This window comes from Mobula birostris, chromosome 2, assembly GCF_030028105.1.
Source record: "Mobula birostris isolate sMobBir1 chromosome 2, sMobBir1.hap1, whole genome shotgun sequence".
NCBI classification, from domain to species: domain Eukaryota; kingdom Metazoa; phylum Chordata; class Chondrichthyes; order Myliobatiformes; family Myliobatidae; genus Mobula; species Mobula birostris.
This window is the reverse complement of record NC_092371.1, coordinates 80,851,223-80,871,923: the sequence shown is the minus strand read 5'-3', so window position 1 is coordinate 80,871,923 and position 20,701 is coordinate 80,851,223. Positions and strand designations below refer to the sequence as shown.

At 41.3% G+C, this 20,701-nt stretch overlaps 2 protein-coding genes across 7 annotated transcripts in view; one reads left to right on the top strand and one right to left on the bottom strand.

Moving 5' to 3' along the window:
• LOC140187992 (ranBP-type and C3HC4-type zinc finger-containing protein 1-like) overlaps positions 1-7,414 on the top strand; it is a 64,919-nt gene extending 57,505 nt beyond the window's left edge. For 3 of the 4 annotated variants that reach the window (XM_072243875.1, XM_072243863.1, XM_072243870.1), the window contains 2 exons: positions 1,948-2,091; positions 6,533-7,414. In XM_072243875.1, the coding sequence (XP_072099976.1) occupies positions 1,948-2,091; positions 6,533-6,613 (225 nt within the window). In that variant the 3' untranslated portion in view covers positions 6,614-7,414. Of the gene's footprint in view, positions 1-242; positions 556-1,947; positions 2,092-6,532 lie in introns of those variants that run through there. The other variant, XR_011883203.1, reaches the window with a different exon arrangement.
• The window catches only part of tbc1d20 (TBC1 domain family, member 20), a 112,384-nt gene that overhangs the window by 40,722 nt on the left and 50,961 nt on the right, over positions 1-20,701 (bottom strand). For 2 of the 3 annotated variants that reach the window (XM_072243892.1, XM_072243911.1), the window contains exon 8: positions 12,053-14,177. The exons of the other annotated variant lie outside the window; for it this stretch is intronic. In XM_072243892.1, the coding sequence (XP_072099993.1) occupies positions 13,922-14,177 (256 nt within the window). In that variant the 3' untranslated portion in view covers positions 12,053-13,921. Of the gene's footprint in view, positions 1-12,052; positions 14,178-20,701 lie in introns of those variants that run through there. 3 annotated transcript variants of the gene reach the window in all.

Genomic DNA, 20,701 nt, shown 5'->3' with positions numbered 1-20,701 from the left:
TGCGGTTATTGATTCTATGATGTGTTCTTTTCTCTGCACATTGAGTGTTCGACGGTCTTTTTTTATATGGGTCCTTTAGGGTTTGTTTTTGTTTCGTGCCTGCCTGTTAGGAGAAATCTCAAGGCTGTATAATGTATACATATGTTGATAATAAATCTACTTTGAGCAGAAGACCAGTGACGGGAGGTACCTAATAAAAAGTGGCCACTGAGTGTATGTGTACTTTGTCTAAAACGATACAGGGACAAGATCCAGACACAACTCTCCACCAATAACACATGATGGCAAGGTCTGCACACCATCGCAGACTTAAAAGCTAAATGTAGTGGTGTTTACAACATCGCTGCCTCTCTCCCAGATGAGCTAAACCTCTTTTACGTTCGGCTCGATGTCGCCAACACTGACCCCTGAGGTGATCCCCCGAAGTGACCTGCACCTTGGTCATCCCTGAGGCTGAAGTACGCGGGTGTTTCCAACGAGTGGACATTCGCAAAGCTGCGGGACCGGACAGCGTCCCAGGGCGGATACTCAGAGTGTGCGCGGCACAACTGGCAGGTGTGTTTACAGACATTTTTGATCTCTCCCTCTCCCAGTGTAGAGTGCCCTCTTGCTTCAAAATATCCACCATTGTTCCTGTACCTTTAAAGATCAAGGTAACATGTCTGAACAACTGGCGTCCTGTCACATTCACCTCAATAATAAGCAAACGCTTTGAGAGGCTGGTCAATGACTACATCTGCAGCTTGCTGCTACCCACACTGGACTCCCTACAGTTTGCCTACTGACACAACCGGTCGACAGATGATGCAATAGCCACTGCTCTACACACCGTCCTTACACACCTGGTGAAAAAGGATGTTTATGTGAGAATGCTGTTCTTGGACTACAGTTCAGCATCCAACACCATAATTCCATCCAGGCTCGACAAAAAGCTCAGAGACCTCGGCCTTCACCCTGCCTTGTGTAGCTGGATCCTGGACTTCCTATCAGATCGCCAGTGGGCTCCCTCACCTCTGCCCCTCAGGGCTGTGTTCTAAGCCCCCTCCTTTATTCTCTGTACACCCATGACTATGTTGCCACCCACAGCTCCAATCTGCTAATTAAATTTGCTGGTGATACTACATTGATTGGCCTAATCTCAAATAATAATGAGGCAGCCTACAGCGAAGTCATCATCACCCTGACATAGTGGGTCAAGAAAACCTCTCCCTCAGTGTCGCAAAAACAACGGAGCTGCTTGTGGATTATGGGAGAAATGGAGACAATCTAACCCCTATTGACATCAATCGATCTTGGGTCGAGAGGGTGAACAGCTTTAAGTTCCTTGGCATACACATCACCGAGGATCTCACATCGTCTGTACCTACCAGCTGTGTGGTGAAAAAAGCCCAATAGTGCCTCTTTCACCTCAGACAGTTGAAGAAGTGTGAGTTCCCAAACCATAGGAACTTTCTACAGGCGCGCAATTGAGAGCATCCTGACTGGCTGCATCACTGCTTGGTTTGGGAACTGTACTTCCCTCAATCACAGGACTCTGCAGAGAGTGCGGACAGCCCAGCACATCTGTAGTTGTGAACTTCCCACTATTCAGGACATTTACAAAGACAGGTGTGTAAAAAGGGCCCGAAGGATCATTGGGGACCCGAGTCACCTCAACCACATTGTTTCAGCTGCTACCATCCAGGAAACGGTACCGCAGCCAAGACCAACAGGCTCCGGGGACAGCTTCTTCCAGCAGGCCACCAGACTAATTAATTCATACTGATGTTATATTGACTGTCCTGTTGTACATACTATTTATTATAAATTGCATATTTAAATGGAGACATAACGTAAAGATTTTTACTCCTCATGATATGAAAGATGTAAGTAATAGTCAATTCAATTCAAACATGAATTCAGATTGAATCATTTGACTGGTCATACATTGTCATTATTTCCTTACAGAGACTTCTGGATCAGGGGGAGGCTATGAATTGTCCTAAATGCAAAATTGTACTGCAGAAGAAGGATGGATGTGACTGGATACGCTGCAGTATGTGCAAAACAGAAATCTGCTGGGTGACAAAAGGACCTCGCTGGGGACCTCTGGTACAATGTCAATATTTTTAAACAAAATTTAGCTATAATCTAGTTCAGAAGTGAACTACATGTCAACATCTTCCTAACTTCCTTCATTTAACATGAAGCCAACAAAAGATGAAAACAAGGCCTCATCTTTCTTAATACTGTCAAGTACACACCCAGTGCTCTCTTTAGAAGGATGGAGGATCTCATAGAAACCTACCAGTGGGAGGGTCAAATTCTGAGGGCACAGCCCCATAATAACAGGATGTCCCTTTACTATAAGACCTTAAGATACAAGAGCAGAACTAGGCCACTCGGCCCATCAAGTCTGCCCCATCATTTCAACATGACCAATCCATTTTTTTCCTCTCGGCCCTAATCTCCTGCCTCCCCCCACCGAATCCCCGTATCCCTTCATGCCCTGACCAATCGCAAATCTATTAACCTCTGCCATCAAATGACCTCCAGAGCTGCCTGTGTTAACAAATTCCACAGATTCACCACTCTCTGGCTAAAGAAATACCTCCTCATCTCCATTCTAAAAGAATGACTCCCTATTCTGAGGCTCCATCCTCTGGTCTTAAGACGCTCCCACCATATGAAATATCCTCTCCACATCCACTCTGACAAGGCCTTTCACCATTCGATAGGTTTTAATTAGGTCACCCCTCAAATTTTTCTGAATTCCAGTGAATTCAGGCCCAGTGCCATCAAATGCTCTTCATGTGACAAGCCGCTTAATCCTGGAATCATTTTCGTGAATCTCCTTTGAACCCTCTCCAGTTCCAGCACATCCTTTCCAAGATAAGGGGCCCAGAACTGCACACAATACTTTAAAAAGCACTGGTGAGGCCTCTTTTGAAGTCTCAATATAACATTCTTGCTTATATATTATAGCCTTCTTGAAATGAATGCTAATATTGCATTTGTCTTCCTCACCACTAACTCAACCTGCAAATTAACCTTTCGGGAATCCTGTACAAGGACTCCCAAATCCCTTTGCACCTCAGTTTTTTTTGTGTTTTCTCTCCATTTAGAACTTAGTCAAACCTTTCATTTCTTCTACCAAAGTATATGAACATACACTTCCCGACACTGTTTTCCATCATCTACTTCTTTGCTCATTCTCCTAAGTCCTTCTGTAGCCTCTCTATTTCCCCAAAACTACCTGTGCTATCTTCGTATTGTCTGCAAACTTTGCAACAAAGTCATCAGTTCTATCATTCAAATCATTGATACACAACATAAAAAGAATCAATCCCAACACAGATCCCTGTGAAACACCACTAGTCACTGGCAGCCAGCCAGAAAAGGCCCTCTTTATTCCTACTCTTTGACTCTTGCCAATCAGCCTCTGCTTTATCCATGCTAGAATCTTTCTTGTAATACCACGGGCTTGTAGCTTATTAAGCAGCCTCACATAGAACCATAGAAACTACAGCACAGAACAGGCCTTTTGGCCCTTCTTGGCTGTGCCAAACCATTTTCTGCCTAGTCCCACTGACCTGCACACGGACCATATCCCTCCATACATCTCCCATCCATGTATCTGTCCAATTTATTCTTAAATGTTAAAAAAAGAACCCGCATTTACCACCTCGTCTGGCAGCTCATTCCATACTCTCACCACTCTGTGTAAAGAAGCCCCCCCTAATGTTCCCTTTAAACTTTTCCCCCCTCACCCTTAACCCATGTCCTCTGTTTTTTTTCTCCCCTTGCCTCAGTGGAAAAAGCCTGCTTGCATTCACTCTATCTATACCATCATAATTTTATATACCTCTATCAAATCTCCCCTCATTCTTTTACGCTCCAGGGAATAAAGTCCTAACCTATTCAACCTTTCTCTGTAACTGACTTTCTCAAGTCCCGGCAACAACCTTGTAAACCTTCTCTGCACTCTTTCAACCTCATTTATATCCTTCCTGTAATTTGGTGACCAAAACTGAACACAATACTCCAGATTCGGCCTCACCAATGCCTTATACAACCTCATCATAACATTCCAGCTCTTATACTCAATACTTCGATTAATAAAGGCCAATGTACCAAAAGCTCTCTTTATGACCCTATCTACCTGTGACACCACTTTTAGGGAATTTTGTAGCTGTATCCCCAGATCCCTCTGTTCCACTGCACTCCTCAGTGCCTTACCATTAACCCTGTCTGTTCTACCTTGGTTTGTCCTTCCAACGTGCAATACCTCACACTTGTCTGCATTAAACTTCATCTGCCATTTTTCAGCCCGTTTTTCTAGCTGGTCCAAGTCCCTCTGCAGGCTCTGAAAACCTTCCTCGCTGTCTACTACACCTCCAATCTTTGTATCATCAGCAAATTTGCTGATCCAATTTACCACATTATCATCCAGATCATTGATATAGATGACAAATAACAATGGACCCAGCACTGATCCCTGTGGCACACCCCTAGTCACAGGCCTCCACTCGGAGAAGCAATTCTCTACTACCACTCTTTGGCTTCTTCCATTGAGCCAGTGTCTGATCCAATTTACCACCTCTCCATGTATACCTAGCCACTGAATATTCCTAACTAACCTCCCATGCGGGACCTTGTCAAAGGCCTTACTGAAGTCCATGTAGACAATATCCACTGCCTTCCCTTCATCCACTTTCCTGGTAACCTCCTCGAAAAACTCCAATAGATTGGTCAAACATGACCTGCCACGCACAAAGCCATGTTGACTCTCCCTAATAAGACCCTGTCTATCCAAATGTTTGTAGATTCTGTCTCTTCGTATTCTGTCTCTTAGTGCATGTGGCACTTTGTCAAAGGCCTTCTGAAAATCCAAGTACACGTCAACCGATTCTCCTTTGTCTATCCTGCTTGTTATTTCTTAAGAAAATCCTAACAGATTTGTACAGCAAGCTACAGGAATTCTGCAGATGCTGGAAATTCAAGCAACACACATCAAAGTTGCTGGTGAACGCAGCAGGCCAGGCAGCATCTCTAGGAAGAGGTGCAGTCGACGTTTCAGGCCGAGACCCTTCGTCAGGACTAACTGAAGGGTCTCGGCCTGAAACGTCGACTGCACCTCTTCCTAGAGATGCTGCCTGGCCTGCTGCATTCACCAGCAACTTTGATGTACAGCAAGCTGTTTCCTTGAGGAAACCATACTGACTATGGCCTATTTTATCACGTGCCTCCAAGTACCCTGAAACCATATTTTAACAATAGACTCCAAGATCTTCCCAACCACTGAGGTCAGTCTAACCGGCCTATAATTCCCTTTCTTCTGCCTCTCTCCCTTCTTGAAGAGTGGAGTGACATTTGCAATTTTCCAGTCTTCTGGAACCATTCCAGAATCTAGTAGTTCTTGAAAGATCATTACTAATACCTCCATAATCTCGTCAGCCACCTTTTTCAGAACCCTGGAGTGTACACCTTCTGGTCCAGGTGACTTGTCTACCTTCAGACCTTTCAGTTTCCCAAGAACCTTCTCTTTAGTAATAGTAACTTCACACACTTAATACCCCCTGACACCTGGAACTTCCACCATACTCCTAGTGTCTTCCACAGTGAACACTGATGCAAAAAACTAAGTTTGTCCACCATTTCCTTGTTTCTCCCCCCACCCCACTACCTCTCCAGCATAATTTTCCAATAGTCCGATAACCACACTCGCCTCTTTTACACTTCCTGTATCTGAAAAAAAATTTGATATCCTCTTTAATATTGGCTAGCTTACTTTCATATTCCATCTTTCCCTTAATGACTTTTTAAATTGCCTTCTATACATATTTAAAAGCTTCCTAATCATCTAACTTTCCACTAATTTTTGCTTTATTATATGCCCTTTCTTTGGCTTGGAATCCCTTTGGTTATGTCATCTTGCCTTTAGAATACTACTTCCTCTTTGGTATGTGTATATCCCATGCCTTCCAAATTGCTTCCAGAAATTTCAGCCATTGGTGCTCTGTCACTGTTCTTTTCCAAACAAATTTACAACTGAGATGAGGAGGAATTTCTTCAGAGGGTGAAGAATCTGTGGGACTCCCTTCACAGTCCTCTGTGGCAAAGTCATTGGGTGTACTTAAGGCTTATATTGATAGGTTCTTGATGCTAAAGGGTCCCAGAGAGAAAGTGGGAAAATAGAGTTTAAAAACAGTCTTAAATACAAGAGATTCTGCAGATGCTGGAAATCTGAGCAAATCATGGAAAATGCTAGAGGAACTCAGAAGGCCAGGCAACACTTATGGGGGGAAAAAAATAATGATTGAATGGCAGAGAAAACTTGGTTGGCCAAATAGCCTTATTCTGATCCTAGATCTTACAGGAAGAATATTTCCTAATTTAATTCATCTCTAGAACATTTCCTAATTTAGTCAAACATGAGAAATAGAAGTATAAGCATTCCCCATCTTGGGCTTGTGCTTTATGACTGAGTATTTATACTTTGATTTTATTTAGTTTGTATGTAGGTTTAATTTATTTTTCTCATTTGCTTCAGGGGACTGGTGATATCAGTGGAGGATGCCGTTGCCGTGTCAATGGTGTACCATGTCATCCCAAATGCCAGAACTGCCACTGATTCCCTGTGTACTAAATGCCACACCAATGTACCCGAGACTAGATTCTGCTGGACAAGTATTCTCAGCTCTGAAGGAAATTAAAACCATGGCAACATTCTAATTTGTTGGAATCCAGATAAACGCAAGTCTAATTTGAAAGTACTGGCTTCGATATTTTGGGGGAGAAAAACTTTTACTGCATCCGAATAATTATAACTAAGGATTTCCAAAGCATTATTTTCTTATATCTCGGTAACTGACTGAAGCACCTCATACAAATGCAGTGGCAGAGGTCGGGGAAGAACATGGAGCACAGTGACATTCCCAGCCACTTGTACTAAAGCTGAACGACTGGCACCATGAACTAGATACTGAACTTGTGAAGAGTTATCACTGTCCACCAGGAGCAGAGTGCAAATTAAACAGGGATGCACAGGATGAAGCATCTTGCCATTAGTAGCTAAGAGTCAAAGTGAGATGAGGTGGAGGCAATGTATAGTGCCAGTTCCCAAGCGCCAAGTTGGTGACCTTGTAGTTGGGAGTTAAGGAATTCAATTATAATAATGTATTATATTTAAAAAAAGCAAGGTGATTGGTCAGTTTCATTCCTTTAAATCGTGGGAAAAGTAAGTAAGTCCCAAGAATGGAGTTAACATGCTTTTGTGGAAACTCTAGAAATGTATGAAGTCATGGAAGGCACAAAGCTGAGATTCAGCACACATTTAAAAATGGATTTTCTTGTTTCTGTCATTCTAATTCACTTCTGAACATGTATAATTCCAATCTAATAAAGAAACTCTGAAATGCACTTAAAATATCTATTCCCATTCATCCACCAACCTTTCCCTGATAACTGCAGCAACTAACATTTTCATGGATTTCCATAGTTCCTCAGGTATTTGATTATCATGGTAGAGTATAGGTAGCATGGTAGTGTGGCGATTAGCATGATGTTTTACAGGCCAACAACCTGGGTTCAATCCCTGCCGATGTCTGTAAGGCGTTTGCATGTTCTCCCTGTGACCACGTTTGCTCTGGTTTCCTACCACATTACTAAGACTTACCAGTTCATAAGTTAATTGGTCATCGTAAATGGTCATATGGTTAGGCTAGGATGAAGTAGGTGGGTAGACGGCTTGTTCTGCACAGTATCTCTAAATAAATAATGCTCAAGTTGCTGCACTGCTATCTGGAGACTTGTGAGAGACAAATTTAATACTGACGTTGCACAGAAGCAATTGAATAAAATATGGACTAGAAAGCCAGTATTAGTGATGATGACAATGGAACTAGTGAACTGTCAGAATGGTCTTCAGTTCACCACTGTCCTTCAGGGAGGAAAGCTGGCATCCTTAAATAGTCTGTCCCTATATACATGTGCAGTTACACCAACTTGGCTAATGCTTAACTGCCATTCTGTTCAGGGATGGTCAACGTTCAGCTCACCAGCAATGTCCAAATCCTGTGAATAATTTGGTGAGTGAGTAGGTAAATCCTGTTGGTAATGTAACCATGGAGTGCTAAAATAGGATTTCCAGAACTAGCCACTGAACTATCTGAGATTTGTGACTCCATTTTCCTGTCCCATTAATATGGCCTGATCAGTTGGACACACCCACAGACATACTCCTAGCAATGGACAACACAAAGAAGCATGTAACCACCAAGAGCAACTCACCTTCTCAAAATGCTGGAGGCACTCAGCAGATCAGACAGCATCTATGCAAATGAATAAGCAATCACCATTTCTAGTCCAGCCCCTCCTTCACTTGAAGAAAAGTCTCAGCCCGAAATATTGACTGTTTATTCATTTCCATAGATGCAGCCTGACCCAAGTTCCTCCAGCATTTTGTGTGTGCTGCTCTGGATTTCCAGCATCTGCAGAAACTCTTCATGTTTCTAACCACCAATACATTTGGTCTTATTATCAAGAGACATTCCCTGTGTCCTATCCATCCCCCATGAGCCCTCTGTGCAATGTAAATCGAACAAGTTTACTCTTTTCCAATTCTGACAGAGTCTCTGATCTTAAGTATTCACCTGGTTTCTCTTTCCACTGATGCTGTCTGACCCAAGTGTTTAGAAACAGAAAACCTACATGACAATACAGACCCTTCAGCCCACAAAGCTATGCCAAACATGTCCTTACCTTAGAAATTACCTAGAGTTACCCACAGCCCTCTTTTTCTGAGCTCCATGTACTGTACCTGTCCAGGAGTCTCTTAAAAGACCCTATCGTACCCACCTCCACCACCATCACCGGCAGCCCATTCCTTGCACTCTCCACTCTCTGCATTTTAAAAAAAAAAACTTACCCCTGACATCTCCTCTGTACCTACTTCCAAGCACCTTTAAAACTGTGCCCTCTCGTGCTAACTGTTTCAGCCCTGGGAAAAATCCTCTGACTAGCCACACGATCAATACCTCTCATCATCTTATACACCTCTGTCAGGTCACTTCTCGTCTTCTGTCGCTCCAAGGAAAAAAGGCCAAGTTCACTCAATCTATTCTCATAAGGCATGCTTCCCAATCCAGGCAACATCCTTGTAAATCTCCTCTGCATCCTTTCTATAGTTTCCACATCCTCCCTGTGGTGAGATGACCAGAAAGCTACAAGATATTAGGTCTGGCATGCTACCTCCCTTGCTAGAACCAAAATACAATGCAAGTTTCTTCTCCTTTGTCCAAGGATTAGCCACTAACTACAGTGCCTTCCTATTGTTCCAGCCAAGGACAGGCTAAGCTGAAGCACTTGAACTGACCACTGTTGTGGAAGTTAGTTACTTACGGATAGACTATAAGATCAGAAATGGGCCATTCAGCCCATTAGGTCTGCTCCACCATACCATCATAGCTAATTTATTACCCTTCTCAGTCTTACTCTCCTACCTTCTTCCTGTAACTTTTCACATCCTTATTAATCGACAACCTATTAACCTCCATTTTAGATATACCCAATGATTTGGCCTCCAATGGTTACCCAATGGTTTTTGTTAGTTTTTCAGTCTTGGCCTGTCCTGTGTTTTTGTGATATCACACCGGAGGAATATTGTATCATTTCTTAATGCATGCATTACTAAATGACAATAAAAGAGGACTGCGTGTCCTCATAATCTAATCTAATCTAAATAGCAGTCTGTGGGTCTGTGGCAATGAATTCCACAGACTCACTACCCACTGGCCAAAGAAATTCCTCAATTCTGTTCTATAGGGACATCCTTCTATTCTGAGGCTGTGCCCTCTGGTCCTAGACAGTCCCACTATAGGAAACATCCTTTCCATGTCTGCTCTATTGAGGCCTTTCAATATTTGATTGGTTTTACTGAAATCCTCTTTCATTCTTCTAAATTCCAGCAAGTACAGGTATAGGTATACACAGTGAGTATAGGTAGTAATTAGTGGGATCTGATCAATCTCATCCTATATTATATACACAAAAGGCAAATTACCTAATTTAGTTAATATCAGATGAAACACCTAACTGGGAAACCACCTAAAGCCAAATTTTAATGCATAAGATACGATCTATACTTGGCTGGGAAAATGTGGTGTAAAATTACATAGAACAAAAGGAATACAAGATTCACAAAATGGTTGCCCATTAAAGATCCAAATGTATAAACAAATCTCACTACAATTCACAAAATTATCTGAATAGGAAAGCTTTATTAGATTGAGTCCTGTATTAAACATTACCAGGTGCTAATTTTACAGATCTTTTTATCCAGTTTCAAGACTGATTGCCCAATGAAAGAGGGATGTTAATGGCTGCTTCTGTTTTAAAATTCATAATGTGGTGTAATTCTGTATTAATGAATTACAAAATACAGACTCAAATTTATATAGCACCTTTTAGAATGCCCAAAGCCCTTTACAATCAATGAAGGAGTCGCTCACCATTGTAATGTGGGAAATGCTCTGCATGATAAGCAGATGTTCCTAACAACACTAGCCATAACACTGGGAACCACTCTACTCCAGTTCAGAATAGTACTGCAAGTTATTATACATCAGCCTTAAACTGAGGGACTGTCTACTCCCTCTAATTGGGTGCCACAGTAGCAGCATTGGAGTTGGGAGTTCAATTCCAGCGCTGTCTGTAAGAAGTTTGTACGTTCTTCCTGTGAGCCCATGGGTTTCCTCTGAGTGCTCTGGTTTCCACCTACATTTCAAAGATGTACTGGTTAGTAGGTCAATTTAAATTATCTCATGATTAGGCTAGGGTTAAATAGGTGGGTTGCTGGCTAGAAGGCCCTGTTCTGTGCTGTATTTCTAAATAAAATTTTAAAATGTCTCAGTTTTAAAACTGCACATCCAGCAATCAAGCCAGTCATTGTAATATACCAAGGCATATCAACATTTGGTCAACAGGTCACCATTTGACTGACAAAAATAATGTGTATTATTAAAATATACAGCCAGTAGTTTAGTTTCCATCTCCATTCCTACCTGTAACAAATGAAGGGACCAAGAATAAGTTTTGAAAGATAAGCCTGATAACATGGGTCAGTAACACTTACAGGCACAAACAAGAACATGTGTATGAAGTGAGATCAGAGTTACCAATGCTACTGCCCTGAAGTGCTAGTCACCTCTTTGGTAGAGATGAATTCTGAATGGAAGGAACAGGTTTAGTTTTCACTTATGCAGTATGGGCTCCACTGGCAAGACCAACTGCTCACCCCATTTAGTGAGAAGCTGGTGGTGAGATACCGTCATGAACTGCTGCAGTATGTGTGAACACCATTACAAATACTACTATAGTGGATGACATTTAGGCAAGTGGGCACCAAGATAGTGAAGTGGTTGGTGTGACGCTATCACAGCTCAAGATATCGGAGTTCAATTCCACTGCCATCTGCAAGGAGTTTGCACATCTCTGCCTGTAAATGCGCGGGCTTCTTCTGGCTGCTCTGGTTTCCTCTCACAGCCCAAAGACGTACTGGTTAGTAGGTTAAGTGGTGATTGTAAATTGTCCTGTGATTAGGCTAGAGTTACATAGGTGGGTTGCTGGATGATGTGGCTCATTGCGCCAGAAGGGCCTGTTCTGTGCTGTATCTCTAAATAAACAAATAAAAGTGATTCTGCAGATGCCGGAGGGAACTCTTGAGCAACACACTCAAAATGCTGGAGGACCTCAGCAAGGCCCGAAGGGTCTCAGCCCAAAACATTAACTGTTTATTCTCTTCCATAGATGCTGCCTGACAACAGCTCACCACCACTTTCACAAGGTCAGAGATGGACAATAAATAAAAGTTTTGTAAACATAGTCTATATTCCATGAATGAGAAATAAGCTTCCTTCCAACCAGAATTCACCCCTTTTAAAAAGCCATGACGAGCTCCTTGAGGCAGCAACTCATGGAGGCATCATGATTAGAAATCAAGCCCTAACAAAAAGATTGCTTATCTGCAGAGACATCAACAGCAAGAAGAAAACATGAAAGGAAAATTAAAGCATTATAGTAAAACCATTTTACCACCAATATTTCTGTAAGTTAAGCATATTGGGTACCTTCACAAAATTATTAGTAAAACCTTGTAATGACAAAAAATAAAGCAAAGAATTGTACATGGCTGATCAAAGCTAAAAACGTATTCAGAACACAACTCTTTCATGCCAAAATCTCAAGCAACTTGGCCTACAAGGGATAGCAAGACAAGTTACAACACTTTTAGTGAGGTTAGTGTGCCTGTTGACACCAATATTAAGGCCAATATTAATATAATCAGTTAAGCCCATCACCCCGAATGGGGCATAGGCTGCCGACAGCAATATACTACAGTTAAAATATTTAAAAATGTATTTATTAAATAGTTAGCTTGTTGCCCATTTGCCTGTGTCACATTCGTTGAACAGGTACCAGTAACAAATAATCTTTTGAGCTAATATTCTAGACTTACAATGACATACAGTGATACAATCTGCATTGAAGAGCAAATTAAAGATATGTTTTTGCACTTACTGAAAATGATTGTTTGGTTTGTAGCAGAATGAAAGAAAAGAAAAACATCCCACAGATTACTGCTGAGGTATCTCGTCATAATGGTACCGATAAGCATTGTTAAAAGCAGGGCAGTTTAGAGGATGGTAGTGAAATGCAAAAATGAGAAGTATAACTACCCTGAGAAAATGAGACTCACTGACAGTCCACGTTCATCCTCCTTGTGTAATAGTGTGGTCAGGTGACCAGCATCTTTTGCTGCAAGTCATCACCACAGTCAGCCACTTGGAAAGGCAGAAAGAACTAGGAACTTCAGTCAATTGTTTAAACCGATTGAAGGAAACCCTTTTTATTTCCATCACCCTTCCCCTTCCAGGTATTGACACCCGCTGTGGAAGAATGTCAAGTTAATAACTAAAGTGACCATTCTTTATTCATGACTGCAAACAGTCGATTTTGGCAGGCCACTCAAGGAAGGTCAGCTCAGCCAATTCAGTTATTCCATTGGAAATCTGTCCGAAGGTCTCTTGACCAAACACCCCCTAATGCCAGCCTGCCAGAGGTTATAAAAGTGCAGAAACATTAAATCAAATCTGCTGTCTTCAGCTCTACATATTTTGATAAAATGCTGCTCTTGTTAAATAAATCAGGGGAATGAATGTACAACAAGGCACAGTTCAACAAGTTTTTGAGGTGGCACTGGACCTGTTCTCTTCTAGTCACCGTCTCATACAAAAGTGTTCTATTCTACTATGTCTCAAAATTTAGTTGAGGAACAAGTGAAACAGCTTTATTAACCAGTAAAGATGTAAGACTCCTCTCCTACCTGGGTTATGCATGCTGTTAAAACTCAGTGTTTGCATATAACCAATTCAATTCTTTCCCCAATACTTTTTAAAAAGCTCTACATCTTACTTTAGGGAGCAGACAGGTTAATTCTTCCATAAAACTGCCCTAGGTAGCACAATACTATGCCTGCTAGAATATGACCTCACATCATCACACATCCATTATTGCAGAATCGCCTTTCTTCAGTAACGTAAACAAGATTAGTGACGTGCCGTATAAGAATTCAGTGGCATAACTTCACATCGATCATGTTGAGGCAGTAGATTTTTTAAACAAGTCATAGCCCAATACTTTGTTTCAAAAATAAAAGTGGTGGTATATATTGCAGCTTTATCTTTGATGCAATTCACGCAAAGTAGCAGCCAAAAAAAAATCTGTGTCCATCCAGTCATTAAATGAATGCGTGGAATAACCTGCTTCCAGTTTTCAGTGGTGCATTCAAAGCTAAAAGGCAATGACAGTGAAAGAAAATCATGCCCCTCTCTCATAGCACGCGATCGGGGTTTTATAAAGTGGCTAAAAATGACTTCAGTTTTCACGGGAAAAGTTGAAGTTCAAACTTTGGTGCCCATTCCAATGCGCTATTGACCACTGCATAGGCCGCCGCTCCCAGTGCTACAGTTAGACCCATCACTGCCAGTTTTATCAGTCTCCTGGTCCGCCTTATTGCTACATCTGTACTCGCTCTGGGTGCCTGCTGCACTTGGTCTTTAAACCGTCTCCGGAGCACTGTGTCAGGGTGCTGCTGAGCTGACACCAGTTCAAAGTCTTTGAAGGTCGAGACAGCAGTGCTGTGGAAGTGGACAGGCACAGAATTCTCAATTAGACAAATCACATGCAGTGTAAAAGTTCACTTATTCAGTAAGACAATAAAGTCAACATAATACATACTTAAAAATTCTAATTCAGAATTTAACGCTGGTGAAAAATGTCTGCGTTCCTTCAGTGTGACCTCTGCTGCAACAGCAGGTTCAAATCTGCCACAGGTAAGGAAGGTGAGAGAATAAATTATGCTGCATTCACCAGCTAAGCACTCAGAATGACAACACGCAGCCAGACCTCCTGATCTTTGTGTTGGCCAGTATCTAATGGTAGAAACAAGCAGTGATCTGAAGCAAACAGTCCGCAAACCATCACCAAGACTCACACGTGACCCATAAAGTCCAGGTGAGGATCTAGACAACATTACAGAGTCAGACCACTACAGCCCTTCGGCCCACTAACTCTATGGTGAATTGTTATTCTGCCTCGCCCCATCATGGCCCTCCATACCCATCCCATACATGTGCATGTCCGTGTTTCTCTTAAAGGTTGCAATTGTACCCACACCCACTAGTTCTGCTGGCAGCTAGTTCCACATTCGCACCACCCTCTGAGTGAGGAAGTTCTCCCAGGGTTTCCCTTTAAATACTTCATCCTTCATCCTTAACCTAGACCTCTAGTTCCAGTCTCACCCAACCTCAGTGAGAAAAGTCTGCTTGCACATATCCCATCTCTACCCCTCAATTTTGTATACTCATTATTTGTGAAAACGTATTACCATTTATTGGTGAGAAGTGAGAAGACAAGGATAATGGATAATTCAAACAGATCCTACATTTGTAGTTTGTAAAATGCATTCCCCACTATTGCAGGTTTGCACACTATAAAATGCCACAATAGGATTAGCGATATTATGTACACTGCCCAATAGAATCCCTTTAAAATTACATTAATAAGCTGGAAAATAACTAATTTAAAATTACAGCAATAACCTTGAAAATAATTAAATTCAGAAAGTTAATCTTTCAAAGTTCAAAGTAAATTTATTATCAAAGTACGTATATGTAATCATAAGCTACCCTGAGATTCATTTTCTTGCAGATATTCACAGTAGATACAAAGAAGCACAAGAAAATCAATTTTAAAAACTCCACACAAAGGCAACCAAACAACCAATTAGTTGGGCATTCTAATTTTTCAGAACTCATCAAGACTGGCATCAGATATATGTTTTATTTGATATCTTCAGCTATGTTTATTCACTAATCTGCAAAATAACCATTTATACAGGCACTTTGGAATGCTAAATGGTTCAAGTTCCTATCACATACCCAGCCATCATTTTGTAACATTCAAAGAGATCAACAGAATGCATTCAAGAGAAAATGAAAGAGAAAAGGCTAAAGATGGCAAGAAGAATACAGTAAACAAAACAGATTCTACAAATACTGGAAATTCAGAGTAGCACACAAAATGCTGGAGGAATTCAGCAGGTTAGGCAGCATCTATGGAGAGGAATAAAGATTTGACTTCGGGCTGACAGGACATATCAATCAGAAGAATGCAATGATGTTAGGACAGCATAACTCCATTCACTGCAATAATATTTAGGCTGTATTGTGCAAACATGAACAGTGGCCTCAGTAATCTGATGGTGTTTTCCTAAGGGTTTATTATACCAATGATCTCTGGTATTGGCCTTGGGCAGCAGCCTCAGAAACACAGCACACACAGAAATATCAAGCATTTAGCTTCCTTTATCTTTGGACTTCAAACAATGAAGTTCTGCAAATTGTTACTCATATCCCCCACTATATAACATTCACATGCCTAGTATAACTGTTCAACAGCAAACTGCATAAAGTCGTTGCCACCAATTCCATAATCACTTCTGCATAGCCACCAAGGACAAAAGACTTGTACCACTGTACTTGGCAAGCAATAGTATGATAGATTCTTGTTATATCCTGTCAGTTAACCAGTCCGGAAACTGAAGTGATCAACGGGACACTGCAATTTGACTGATACTGACTCAATTTCTTGTAATCTCTCAAAAAGCTTCAGAATGTTGGACCTCGAAGTCCAGAAGGTTCTTCAGAAGTCAGAATTGAGGCATAAAACATGTGGTTACAGCCATTTAATGTAACAAAAAAAAAAGTAACCAGCTTACTCCACTGAGATTTGAACAAAGAAAGAGTGAGAAAAGCAAGGCAAAGGATGAAAGTCACGGTTGTCTTGTACGAGCTAGACAGATAAGAGACATTCCATTGATAAGGAACAACCCATGAGACAGATTCATTGGTGTGACACAGGTTGCAGAAAAAATGCTAGAAAAATACACAACCAGATGTACTATGATATCTGAAAATTCACTGACCAATTACAAACAGCTGATTACATGAAAATATAAACAAGCATGAAGTTAAACTACAAGAAAAATAATAATTTTGACCCTAATTCAACAAGAACTTGACACATTTTTGTCTTTATCTTCAGAACACCGCCATTTTTCTGATGCCTATGACCAACAAGAACAAACTTGATATTTATTTGAGCCATACACAAAGTGCTGGAGGAACTCAACAGTTATAGCAATGCCTGTGTTGAGAAATGAATAGTTGACATTTCAGGCTGAGACCCTTCATCAGGACATATTTACTTTTCATGTACAAGTGGGATTCTGTTGTGTAAACTGGCTATCACATTACTTCATAACAGTGCACCAGAAAAGTCCTCCATTAGCTGTAAATCACTAGGCCACTGTGAAAATTACTTTATAAATACATGTCCTTTCTTTGCTTTGCAATATAAGTACCAGAGTGAGCCCACATTCTTCTCGAGCACATGAAAATTCCCACACAAGTTCTAGCACATGAATTCATGACTGAAGCACAACCTTCCCAAGAACTACTACTCAATGTACAGAAACCCTGAAGGCAGCATACACACAATCCTGGTATGTTATATGTGGCATCTATTCCGCATTCTCCATAAAGATCAAGCTCAGGACTAGAACCAATGTTTCATTTAAGCTTTTACAATATTGCAGCCTTGGTTTTTACCCTTACTGTATTAAGTTAAATCAGAATCAGGTTTAACTATCACTGGCGTATGTCAAGAAATTTGTTGTTTTGTGGCAGCAGTACATTGCAATACATAATAAAAACTATAAATTACAGTAAGTATATATAAAAAGAAAATGTTATGGTGGTGTGGGGCGTCGTTGCTATTCTTGCTGGTGGGGTGGGTCGTTGCCTTGCTGCTGCTTGTGCATGGGTGGGGGAGTTGGGGAGAGCTTTAGGTTTCTGATATTTAACTGTTATTCATTCTTTGGAGCACTCCTTTGTTTTCATGGATGTTTGCGAAGAAAAAGAATTTCAGGATGTATATTGTATACATTTCCCTGACATTAAATTTACCTATTGAAACCTATTGAAAATTAAATTAAATAAGTAGTGCAAAAAGAGAAGAAAAATAGTGAAGCAATGTTCACGGGTACATTGTCCATTCAGAAATCTGATGGCAGAGGAAAGAGGTTGTTCCTGAAATGCTGAGTTTGTGTCTTCAGGCTCCTGTACCTCCATCTTGATGGTAACAATGAGAAGAGGGCATGTCCTGGGTAATGGGCGTCTTTAATGATGGATGCCGCCTTTTTGAGGCACCACCTTTTGAAGGTGTCCTGGATATTGCGAAGGCTAGTGCTTATGATAGAGCTGGCTGAGTTTACAATTTACTGCAGCTTTTTCCATTTCTGTGCAGCGGCTTCTCCATACCAGACAGTGGTACAACCAGTTAGAATGCTTAACATTCCATGGTACATCTGTAGAAATTTGTGAATGTTCTTGTCATATTCTTACTGCTTTTGTGCCTTCTTTGTAATTACATCAATATTACTTCAGACAATCAGTATAAATCATCCAAGTAAAGGTTACAGAATATTATTGGTCTATTTTGTTATTTCACTGTGACAAGAAAAGTTAGAACATAGAATCCAGCATAAAAACAGCCTTTGGCCTACAATGCCAAATTAAACTAATCCTTTCTGCCTGCACATGACCCATTTCCCTCCTACCCCAGAATATTATGTGTTGAAGTGCCTCTTAAATGCTGCCACCACCTCCCCAGCAGTGCATTCCAGATATGCTACCACTATGTGTTGAATAAAACTTGTCTTGCACATCGCCATAGGAGCAGAATGAGGTCATTCAACCTTCAAGCAACACACATCAAAATTGCTGGTGAACACAGCAGGCCAGGCAGCATCTTTAGGAAGAGGTACTGCCTGGCCTGCTGCGTTCACCAGCAACTTTGATGTGTGTTGCTTGAATTTCCAGCATCTGCAGAATTCCTCATGTTTGCGTTTTTCATTCAGCCTTCAGTTTGCTTCATCAAACAGAATTGAGAAAATACTGTGTAAACGATTTTACTGCAACCTTACAAAATCCGACTCATAATATTCGCTTCCCATGCAACAGCTGATCATCTTGTAAAATTAATATTATTCTAGATTTACAGAAGTACAAAGAAGGAAGACTTAGGCCTTAGCATTTACACAGCTAAATTAAATGTTCCAGCTCTTGGTCTACTTCCTTCTTGTACCACTGAAGCTCATCCACCAGTCTCAAAAGTAATTTCCCTCTAATCCTTTTACAATTATTTTCAGTCCAACCTCCCTTCTAAGAGAAATTGTTCCTTCCTAGACTCTCCTGATTTTATGTATTTGGATTAAATCTCCCCTTAGTCTCCCAATGGGCAGAACATGGCCCCAGCCTAGCTAATTCCTTCTTATAACTTAACTTATAAAGCCCTGGGAATAAAATGCAAAACCCTCTGTACCCACTATAGCTCTAATGACAACCTCCCCATTATGTGGGAACCATTACCAAGTTGCACTGGTAGTGGACCAGCGCAGTACTGTAGTAATTTTATGTACTGCACTGTACCTCAACTGCTGGAAAAATAACCAAATTTCATGACATACACATGTGAGTAATGATAAACCTGATTCTAATATGCGTCTCTATTGTGGACTGAGAGTGGGAATAGAAGCAGGGAGAAAGGAATTGTGGTTGGGAGTGGGAAGCACCATAGAGACATTCTGAAAACTAATTATTTTGGAATCAAATCACCTTGCCTAGTGCCCAGGGCTGGGTGTGTCTGAGCCCACACCACCAACAACCCCACCCCCCCCCCCCCATCCCTGGCACTCCTCCTCTGCCAGCTGTCCCACACTCCTCCCGCGCCACTCCACCTTCACCATACCCAACGTTCTTTGCTCACACCAGATTTACAAACGCGTTCTCCGCTCCACTTTGATAAATACAGTACTGTGCAAAAGTCTTAAGACACTCTAGCTACTTACACGTGTCTAAGACTTTTGCGTAGTACTGTATATAATTCAAATGTCATCATCCTAGTCTTGTATTCTAATGTCTTCACCGATGAACATAAATAATTCAAACAACATAAAAAATAACTAGAGGAACTCAATAGGTCAGGTAGGATAAGTGGAGGGAAGTGGACAGTTGACATTTCAGGTTGAGACCCTTCAACTGGCCTGAAAGATAAAGGGGAGAGAGCCAGCATGAAGAGGTGGAGGGAAAGGGTGGAAACCTTTGCTCTAGTTATCACTACAGCCACTGGAGACTCCCGCTATGATGTGAAGGAAAGTTATTTTTGTCTCACCTTTGGAGTTATAGTATGGGAATACACTCTTCAGCTCAACAAGTTCATGCTGACCAAGATTTCATCTAAAGTAGTCCCATTTTGGTCTATATTCCTCTAATGTCTTTAGAGTCTAAACTTTCCCTATCCATATATCTGCCCAAGTGCCTTTTCAATGTTGTTAATATACTTGCTTCAATCTCTTCCTCTGACAGCTCATTTCATATACTGACCACTTTCTGGGTGAAATAGTTACCCTTCAGGCTCCTAATAAATCTCTCTACTCTCACCTTAAACCTATGCTCTGTAGTTCTTCACTCTACACTTTGGAGAAAAGGCTGTGTGCATTTGTTATGTTTATGCCCCTCATGATCTTACACACCCTTCATTCTCCTATGCTCCAATGAGAACAGGCCCAACCTGCTCAACCCCCGTCTATAATTCAGTCTCTTTGTTTGAACTAAGGCTATAAAGAAGTAACAATTCAGTACTGCTGCTATAATTGGAAGTGAAAGAGGCAGATTACTGATGAGAAACTTCCATTTGACTGCATTGTCAACTGTACTTTCTATCCTTTTGCTGATTGAAGGTTGACTGAATAGTTAGTTTGGATTTGCCAGGTTTTTTAAGACTAGTCCTATCCAGGGGGAAGAGTCTCGTACTCAGTCGCTTCATGCCACAGAAACCGGCATAAGCACCAGCCTGCTGGGCCACAAAGGCTTGGGACAGACTTTAACTTTTAACACCTACTAACCAAGCTGTAATAGTGTCGCGCTAACCCCTATGCTACCGTGGCACCTATACCTGCTACATTGCTAGGTAGGTGGCAGCACCAGAATGGCTTAGCTTAAGGTACAACGAGTACGCAGCTTCCGGACAACTGCTAATG